This window comes from Engraulis encrasicolus, chromosome 12 (assembly GCF_034702125.1).
Source record: "Engraulis encrasicolus isolate BLACKSEA-1 chromosome 12, IST_EnEncr_1.0, whole genome shotgun sequence".
NCBI lineage: Eukaryota > Metazoa > Chordata > Actinopteri > Clupeiformes > Engraulidae > Engraulis > Engraulis encrasicolus.
Window position 1 is genome coordinate 22988984 of NC_085868.1, and position 10792 is coordinate 22999775.

Below are 10792 nucleotides of genomic sequence, written 5' to 3' on the forward strand. Positions count from 1 at the left end.
GGAATAGCAGCACGACAGAGAGAATCTTTAGACCCCGACGCGGAGCGGAGGGGTCTTGTTCTCTCTGAAGTGCTGCTATTCCACAAAGCGACCGACTCGCGGAAAGTTAACCCGCTTATTATATGGATATACTTAAATGACTCACACATGGCGGGGACATTTCTTTAGGCCTATTTAATGTTAAGATAAACATTTTTGCTGCGCAAAACAAAACAGTGCCGTTGTGTAACACCGCTAGGCAACAGGTAGCCAGGACAACAGGTGTTGTCTATCACAGCAGCTGATTAGAGTCTTGTTGAAACGTCGCTTTAGCAGTGAAAAGTCTTGTTGCCATTGACAGCGGTCTGTTATAGACCAACCCGTCCGTTATCGAAAAATAACAGACGTGCGAACGTTAGGGAGCCCCGTTGAAATGAATGGAGCATTCGACCGATGACGTCACAACCATATAATAAATTGTCATAACAGTGTCATAATAACACAGTCATGGATGTGTCATAAACATTATGTCCATGTCTTAAACATGTTATTACTATTGGCATTAAGTGACATTCTGTAATGGTAAAGACAACCCTAACAATGTCAACTTTTCATGAAAAAAACATTTATGACATTGACATTATGTTTATGTCTCATCTATGACTGACATGTCATGCATATGCCACCGGCGTCAAGTTAAGTTTAACCATCAATACCAATACCTTGATTTACAAAGAGTTTAATACGTATGTGCAATATTAAGATGTGCAATGTATGAAAGGTTTTCACCACTATGATTTACAAATCAAACTGCTATATGCCACTGTCATTTGCACTTTTAACATCCGTCATGTTGTCATGACAGGGATATGACATGAATGTATTCTATAGATTGGAAGTAAGGGTTATATCAGTGAGTCGCACAGGACAGGACATGTTATCATGTTTACTGTTGATTTATCTATGTGTAATGTATGTAGAATATGATTGTAATTGTGAATACCTTATATAAGTATGTAATAAGAATGGTAAATCCCTGGCACTTTACAGGCTGAAGCAGGGCTGCTTTCTCCTAACACAGGGTTTCCCAAACTGGGGTTCGTGCACCCCTAGGGGTTGCACGGCCTGCCTTAAGGGGGTGCGCGAGCTGAATAGAGCAATGGCGGATATGGTAGTTTTTATCCAGTATTAATGAACATTAAGTAGTTTTTAATTGTATGGTGCATTCTATGCTGGAAGGGTCCATCTGAAGTGTAGTTTAATTTCAAGGCTATTGGAAAGAGGATTCCCCAGAAACGACTGTGCTTAATATGCAGTGAATGAGCAGTGAATCCATACTTGCGCGTCCATCAGCACACCAAAATATTCGCTCAGGGGGTGCGCGAACCACATTGAAATGTACAAGGGGGTGCGGAGGGGAAAAAAGTTTGGGAACCCCTGTCCTAACAGTATGGTGGTACAGAAGGTAGTGATGTGAGTGAGGGTTGGAGGAGATGTACTTGGTGGATCTTAAGAATAGACTGTTCTGCTCATGTCCTTCTGCACTAAGTCACAGTAATCTTTTCTCATCGCGACAAGCTGCTGTCTAAAATAGCCTTCTATGACCATGTCTGTGTTTAAAAATGATATTAAATTACATATTAATATCACCCTAAAATGGCTCAGATCATTTCTCTGACCATGTCTTATTATACAAAAAAATCGTCTTAATGAAGTGTATTATTATATCAGTATCATTGTATGGTATTGTTGAAATGTTCATACGAACAGCCAGACCATTGCAGCTGTAAAGAGCAATAGCACACCCTAGTTGATAAGTTCATGTAGACCTTCTTCAGGAAATATCAGCACTGGAAACGTCACCAATGTGCATTATATTGCTTACCCGACTCTTGCCCTCTGATATGCGGGTGAGTGAGGAATGGGAACCCCAGGACAAGCAGGGTTAGTGATTTTTTTTTTCCATTCGGGGTAATTCAGGACACTGTTGGCCCAGGACTGCTTTTTTGTCAAGTCAAGAGCACTTTATTGTAAAAAAACTGTATTACAGGGTTGCTTAGCACAGAAGTTTGAAATGGCGTTTGACCAGTCACACACACACACACACACACACACACACACACACACACACACACACACACACACACACACACACACACACACACACACACTGCAATAATAAGACAAACATACTGATGGACAATAAATACACACACACACAGACACACACACACGCACACCTCAGGGACCTCGGGATGACATTGGAATGCTTGCTACAACAAGAGTAAGTTCATCTTTGACCTCAATTCCTAATTTGGTTCATTGCTGATAATACTTTGGTGCAACCCAAATGTAAAAATTGCCATTGGTCCAGCGTGATAAATATTTTCAACATTTTACGATAATTACACCTATACTACATTTAGACCTGAAGTTACCACTTTATTCTGCTGACAGCTTTTTTCAGGGCGGGGGGAGGGGGGGGGGTACAGGATGGGACAGAAAGACTGCCTCCACGGCCCTCCCACTCAATGTAATGAGGATCCAATTCTAGCCCCCCCCCCAACTGATCCCTTTGTCCCCAACCCTCACTGCCGGCTTCAGTGACTATAATCCTGAGAGTAGGCCTAGTAAGCTATACTGAAGCACAGGGTGGCAGCTTTTTAAATATAGGGTTTTTCCCCTATGCATATCATATGTTGGCAAGCCATGAAAAAGAAACATGGTGTGGCTAGACCAGTGGTGGGGAACCTATGTCTTGAGGGTCGTTTGCGGCCCTTGAGGCCGTTTTATCCGGTCCCCGATGTAATTTTAATGTTATGCAGCTTCACGTGAAATATTACATATTTTGTAATGGAATCTTAGAAAATACATTTTCAGTATAATGAAGTTATATTCAGGGGAACCAGAGAAGGTGGGGTCTGTTTTAAAGGTGGCTGCCTTCAACATAGGCTGAAAGTGCAGGGCGAAATCCTGGTTTGTGTTCATAGTACGGCCCTCGGAGGACTTTTACGGCCCTCGGATGAATTTGAAGTGGCCCCTCAAATGAAAAAGGTTCCCCACCCCTGGGCTAGACCATGGATTGACATGTTGACACTTTCCATTGCCCTCGGGTCAGGTAAGGCTGGCTACTCTAGACCCCTGCCCAGGCCACCTGTCTTAGACCATGTTTACCCATTTTAAATGGAAAATTAACCTTTACCTGAAAATCGGATGAGTACGGCAGAGTGAAGTAGTGCTAGTGTAATGTCCTAGTAATTAATTGCGATGGAAAACATCAATAGGTGTAAAAAAAAAAAAAGTCCTTATACCCTCAGGCCCAATGACCATTACTGTCTCTCTCTCTTTTTTTAAGTGACCCAAAGTCACCTCTAGGGGGAGTTATAGGACAGCTGGAGGTGATACAAAGTAACTACAGCGCGTTCTATTTTTTGGCCATTTCAGTCATTTGTAACATTAAAGATTATGCTACTGTCATGGATAGAGTGATGACCCTGTAACGAGAAAATAAACTGTAGGCTAGCCTAAATAGTAAGGCATTGTAGGCCTATAATAAATAGGAAATGGTATAATAAGTGATAGATATCTGTAAATAATAATAATAATAATAATAATAATTAAAATAATAATAATAATACATTTAAAAACAGGTAGCATTTGGGTGCATGTGCATAGACTGTCAAAGCAACTGGGTCTGAACTGGTTGGATTTTATAGGCTTTTCCCGTGCCTTAATGGAGTTTGTTCAATGAACTTCTTTTCTCTGTGTCACCTGCAGTGAATGCTGGGTCTTGTACAAAGAAAAAGAAAAGAGAAGAGATGAGAAAGCCAGGGATTACGAAACGTGAATGGAACTTCTGTAAATGTAGCCCAAACTCTGCGTCCCCCTTGGCAGATGAAGCGGTTTTCCACAGACGTTGGAGATGTGTGAGAGGAGAATTAAACTGCTTGGTTACTCCGGGCCCGCCCACTCGATCCAGTCCTGAGAATTGCGGGTTGCAATCAGGCTACTGCACCCGAGAACGTCCATGAGATTTGCCAGTTTCTCCATCGGTCTTTCGAAAATAGATCCAAAATTGATTTTCCATGCGATGTTTTGTCAGTGACAAACGTTTTTTTCTTTCTTATTGCATTGGCCTAGATGACAGATGGTCCCTACCCTATAGACACTAGCCCTAAACCTGGCAATGCGTCTAGCCTAAATCTGGAATTGTGGGTCGGTGAGTGGATGACATCTCTTGCGTGTCTCTTTGATGTATGAGACAGCAACAGGCTTCGTCATTAGACAAAATATAGTTATGTAGCTCTTTTTCGAATATCAGAAACGGACACCACTGATGCTGGAAGGGTAATGGTGATACAGAGTGTCCGCAAGGAGTCAATTGACACGTCTACCGGGCAGGCAATGTTCGCAATCGCATCCTCTGGCCACGATGGACTTCTTTTGAATAGCCTGCGTCTGCCAACGTCCTCTTTATGACACATATTTAACACGTGTAGCATTTGGATGGAGTTGTTGCGATTTGGGATTTGAAACAAAAGAGCTTATCGCGATGGGGACCCAAGTAACTGGACGGAAAAGAATTCCGAACCGGGAGAAAATGACTGCAGAGGACGATGCCTTGAGCCAAATTGCTAGGGAGGTAAGTGTGAATATAGCCTAACTGGTGATTATGTGTTTGACGTTTTACTGTCCCTCAAGGAGCTGTGTGTCGTATTGCGGAGGATATCTCAATGTGCCACGCGCATTTGGGCCACCCTTTCAAGATTAGACTGTGTGCAAATCTGGGCTCATGACATGCGTGTGCGTGGTGCATTGTATCTACACGCTGCCCTTTCTGACCATGCACAGTTGTTGTTTTCAGTGTGCTATGCTTGCGAGAAACAAGCGACAACCCTTTCATAATTTGCAGCGTTCACTGTGACACTGACACAAGGGATGTTCATAATGAGGCAACGGCGCATTATTTGGGGGGAGGGGGAGGAGGGTATTGTCACATTGACCTACATGGTTGTCCACGTTGTTTAGAAGTTTACCATCGACATGTCATGTAAGGATTGTTTGAGGGTAACTGTCTGAAAGACCTTGAACAGTCCATCGTTTAAGGACGAGCCTCGGAAGGCCTGACAGATAGATCAGCATCCTTACATGTCTTGCGTAGCAACCTGCAGAAACCTCTGACGCACGCACGAGGCGTAGAGTTTAACCATTTAAAGCAGAATAGTCAGGTTAATGACGTCAGCTGTTTCATACATTTGGTAGCCTATGTCATTGTAGAAAGAGTCTTGACAGTCTGTCAGTGTGCTTTTCCTGGGAACCTTAGGGGAAAATGTCAGTTAATTACATTGTGGAAAAATAGACGTTACCACGGTGTAATGCGCCAACGTGACTTGGAAATTAATTACCCGTCCTTCGTTAAATTATCAGTAAGCTCTAATTGTACATCCTTCAGTCACTTTATCGACATCAAGTCATGATGTCAGCCTGATGTCAATTGGTGAACGATCCTGTTAGGGCAGTTGGCTATATTGCCTGTTCAATTCTGACCTGTCCTCTGGCTCACACATCTGGAAAGCATTTTGCAGTGGAATACACACATGCAGTTTCCCCTCGCATTCCTAAGTTGTTCTGACTCATTTTCCCTTTGCAGGGGCTGTTGTCACCTTGTGCAGCCCTGCTATAACCAAAGCAGGGAGAGAGAGAGTAGTAAGGAATATGTTGGTTGTGCATAGTTGACAGAGAGGAGGACAAGCTTTTTATCCCGATTTTTTTTTAAACTCTGAGCAAAAAACTTGGTGATAATTTGCGCAGTATGCCTACATTAACTTCAGTTTAGAGTGTACAGAGAGCTTTGGGTCCAGCTCCAGCAGCTTTTCCCCCTGTCTTTGTATGTGTGCATGTGTTTGTGTGGGGGGATGGGGGTTACTTTGGCTGTTTGTGTAGCAGTGGGTCGTGGGTCCCCCCAGTCCTTAGAGATCATTAACCCAGTTCAGCCTAACCTTGTTTTTTTCCCTAGTCACTTTTGTTCCCATAACTTTTTATTTCCTGCATTTGGCTTTGGTGGGAAAAGGGGGAGTCCTTTCTGCTGATGTCATGATAGCATGGGCTTATTAGTCACCATGTGACAAGTCAACACAGCCTTTTCTTGCTTGTTTTCATCCTGCTGCACCAAGTTGGTTTGCTGTGCACATAATCTGTAGTGTTTAAACAGGCGCACCATTTATTCTGCACAGTTTTAAAATGGTGAAAGACGTTGGATGGATTTCAAATTGTTGTTTCTGTCCTAAATATTCTCCATACCTTCATCTTTAACTCGTATGTTTCTGCACATTATTTTTTATGCATAAAGTGACACAGCATCATGTACGTCTGTCTTGCAGCTTCTGAAGAGCATAGTCTGTCATGTAGTGTTTGAAGAACAATGAAGGGTACTATCAACACATCAATATCAAAATAGTATTCCCAAAGCACTAATTTCTGCTATTACTCGGTAAAAAATGCAACACTTCTACTGTATGTCAGAGACAACATTTCTATGACATTGCCAAGACTCTTAAGCAACATTATTATTATCATTGTCATCATTATCATATGGCCCTTATCATTTTGGCGACAATACAGTGATAACAGGCTCCACATGAGTGGTTTATTCAACCCTTCAGAGTACTCTCAGGCCAAATTACAATACAGAAGATGTTAAATCAACCGTTTGAGTGTTGAATTAACACTGCAAATGTCCTGTGTACACTTTATCTCCCCGTACAGTAAAGGGTTAAGGTGACGACCTGCTCTGCTCCACACTAGTTTCAGTGGTGGAGTAGTGGGAGGGTCGTTGACTTTAAAGCAACAACAACAAAAAAGTCCACACGCCTGCTTTACTACCTGTGTTCAACTGTGGTTTTCTCCTGAGTCCTTTATTTGTCTTTTATTTATCATTTCTTTTTAGTGTTATACAAATGTATTTTTTTGTGTTTTACTTGCTGATTTTTGCCTATAAATCTATTTGGGGTAGAGACGTTGGACTGCTTAGCCTGTAGTGATGAAGAGCTCTGGTGTGGATGTGTGACTGTGTGTAATGTATGTTTTTGATGTTTATAGGGACCCCCTCGAAAAAGAGATGGTACATCTCAAGGGGCTATCCCTTAATAAAAGAATTGAATTGAATTGAATTGAATTGAATTGAATTGAATTGAATTGAATTGAATTGAATTGAATTGAATTGAATTGAATTGAATTGAATTGAACCACCTCACGGCTACTTGGCCACTGAGCTGCCAGGATATGTCTCTTAGCAAACACAGGGACCCTTCCACCCCCCCTCAGTCTCCCCCCCCCTGGCAAACAGTGTGATATACATTTTGTTTGCAGTGATTACACTGTTTAAAAAAAAGTGTTAATTCAGCACTTAGAGAGTATCGTATCGATTTAACATCTTCTTGCGTATTTTGGTCCCAGAGTACTCTGAAAGTGTATAATTAACACTGCACCTTTTTGCTGTGTAGAGACATCATGGTGTCATGATCATGTCTGTGTGAGGATGTCAGATTTGATGGGCTTTGGTTGTTGGTTTGCTTGTTGGATGTATGGCAGCAAGCATCATTTTATGTTTTTGACTTCCCACGTTTGTGTGAGTCCCCAAGTAAGCAATGGGACATTTTATTTCTCTCTCAGTCTGTTCTTTTCAGGTATGATTTTTCTCTCCATGTTCTGGAGGTGGTTCTGAAAATCTGTAGTCCTCAGTAGAAGAACTCTTCTTCAAAGGTTATCATTACATGGAAGTTCATCGTCTTCTGGAGGGAGAGTGAGTTTGGTAGTGAAGTCCACAGCCGAGGATGCTGGAACCAGATCCCATTTGCAGAATATAATCAAAAGAAAGGACAACACTCTTAGTCACATTCACCTTTATTGACAGGATGTAATATGTCATCACAGTGTATGTTTTGTTGTGGATAGAGATATCATTGTCATTGCTTTGCCTTTGTAGGTGAAATCATGAAGCAACACGTTGCCGTGCTCTGTTTTCCGTTTGTACCAGCTGTATACTGCTGTACATTGCATTCCCACACTTTGCTATGTATTTCCTCTTCACAGTAAAAATGCCATATTATTTCAACACTTAGAGAGTCAATTTAACATCCTCTAGCAACAGTGTCAAACTCAGGCCCGGTGGCCAAATCCGGCCCGTTTTTGGCCCGTAAGATAACTTCAAATGTGTATTATAGAATAGATTGCACACATGCACCATTAATAGCCTATAACAGGACTTGAAAATTAACATTTTTGTGTCACTGGAATATGACTGGACTTCTGTAACATCTCACACTCATGCAGCAGACAGGCACATATGAACAACAATGTGTGATGGTCACGGGAATGAGTGTTTATGAAATTTGACTTTGAGTATTAAGTGTCTGCATAAACAATTTTAGTTCGGCCCACGATTATTTTAATTTTGGTCCTCAGAGAATTTTAATTTGACAGTCCTGCTCTAGAGTGTATTTGGTAGGGCTGCAGTCAAGTCCATGGCTATGTCTCAAATGACACACTTTTGTGAGGTCTTTAGTGCATAGTGTCGTGGAAAAAATTGAGCACTATGCACTGTGCCCTCGCTGGAAGTGACGGCTGAGCATGGCATTAGCTCGCCAAAATACGAGTTGGCTACTGTTTACAATGCACAGCGTCTGGTGCTTGTATTTCCATGTCCTTCACCCCAAAGGACAACAATCACACATACAATACTTTGGTTGGCATGAAAAGGTTGGTGTCTCATCAACATTACTTACAGAATTAGGAGACTGTTGACCAAACTCTTCTACTGAACTGAATGCCACATTTCCTCTGTGTCATTGTCAACATGGCCGCCGTTTAGTGCATGCAGTGTCCATCATTCAAGCACTGCATTTTTCTGCCACTGTTAGGGGATCATCCTGGCTCTTTTAGTGCACTGGCCAACTGAAATTTTCATCGTGAGCGCCCTAGGCACTGAAAAACAGTGCCCGAAGTGCACAAGTGCGGCATTTGAGACACAGCCCATCTTTGTAGAGTCCAAGACCAGAGTAGTCAAGTCCGAGTCCAAAGGGGTTCGAGTCCGAGTCACATATCGGTCAGTGTTAAACAATTAAAAGGATGAATGTCAATAATATGAATGCTTGAAGGAAACCTTTATGCCATGGATGTGAGATAAACTTGTTTGTTATCGGATTTCAAGCTCCACTTCAGAATCTATGATGGCCAGTGTTCTGAACCAAATAAAGACTGACCCAGCCGAGTCCAAAAGCTTAATTTGGCAAGACCAGTGTTCGATCCATAGAAAGTCCATAGAAAAACGGACTTGAGTCCATACTCGGGACTCCTACTCAAGTACTACAGCCCTGGTATTTGCTCCCACAATACTCTCAAAGTGTGGAATTAACACTGCAATTTGTCAAGTTACTTTGCATAAAAGCACCAGCTAATTTAAATGAAATGTAAGGAAAGTATACAGATATAACGGGCCTGTGTGAAACGTCTGTCTAGGTGGTGAGACAAGGCGAGCATGTTCTGGCTGGGTGGTGAGACAAGGCCAGCATGTTTTGGCTGGATGGTGAGACAAGGTGAGCATGTTCTGTTTGGGTTTGTGACTGCACCACCTGATAGAGAGGGATGTGTTGAGGAGGTATCACACCTCTGTGGTGTTATAAGATGAGCGTGCAGAACAGTTGATTCATGTTTCACTGTGCAGAGCAGAAGCTATTAGCTTATTGCTGTCTCTCTAGTCTTGCGATAATAACTCTTAGGTATTTATCACATGTTCACTGACAGGCTAGCTGATGCAGCCTCATTTGACAAATGCACTTATCTGTAGTCTGCCTATCTCAGGAATGGACGTATGCTTCTGAATACATAGGACTACATGTTTCTAAATGCTAGTGGATTAGAGAGGAGAAGAGAAGCCTTATTTATCTAGGATATAATGTGTCGCTAATTGGGTCTTGAAGAGAAAGCACTTCTGTGTGTCCATCACGGAAAACAATTCCGTGTCCAGGGGCACGGAATTTTGGCAAGATTCGTGAAACTGACACGGATTTCGTGTCTCAAAGATCCGTGTCTATTCCACGGAATTCTGAGAGATCTTGTTGCGCACACACACACACGCACACACACACACACACACACACACACACACACACACACACACACACACACACACACACACACACACACACACACACACACACACACACACACACACACACACACACACACACTCATAGCAGCAGAAGTATTTTTTTTTACTATGTATTATAATTAAAGTAGGTATTTATTACTTCATCACTTTACTGTTATTGGTCTATCAGTGTTACTTGTCCTGTCTTGCACTTTGATGTCAGTCTGTAAATGTCTGTCCTGTGTATGTCTACTGTATGTCCTTTCATGGTATAGAGAGAGAAACATAATTTCAGTTTCCTTGTATGACCTGTGCATATGAAGAAACTGACAATACTGTAACAGTTGCACTTGAAAAAGGACGAAGGTCCGAAATGTCGTGCAAATATATCACTTGGAGCATTAACAGTGCTGCGGACTTCTATCATTTATTTCATTTACTTTATTTGGTCCAGCACCTGTACCACTGATGTGTGTGCATTCTCTACCTTCTTAATACTGTAAAAGTTGAGTTGACTTGACTTGACTTGAACTACAATCAGTGGTGGTCATACGAGTAAAGTGGAATGTGTAGATCTGTATACAAGGTGCAAGAGTAAAAGTGCCAATGGTATGGTGAAAGGAATAAATGTTCATTGAACGTCCTCCTGTGACCTTGGAATGTTCA

General features: G+C 42.0%; 1 protein-coding gene across 1 annotated transcript in view; it reads left to right on the top strand.

Annotated features, from left to right (window-relative positions):
- The first annotated feature begins 3966 nt into the window (after window positions 1–3966).
- Window positions 3967–10792, top strand: part of lrrfip1b (leucine rich repeat (in FLII) interacting protein 1b) — a 54081-nt gene continuing 47255 nt past the window's right edge. Inside the window, exon 1 of the mRNA XM_063211771.1 lies at window positions 3967–4621. Within this exon, the coding sequence (XP_063067841.1) occupies window positions 4532–4621 (90 nt within the window). The 5' untranslated portion in view covers window positions 3967–4531. The remainder of the gene's footprint in view (window positions 4622–10792) is intronic.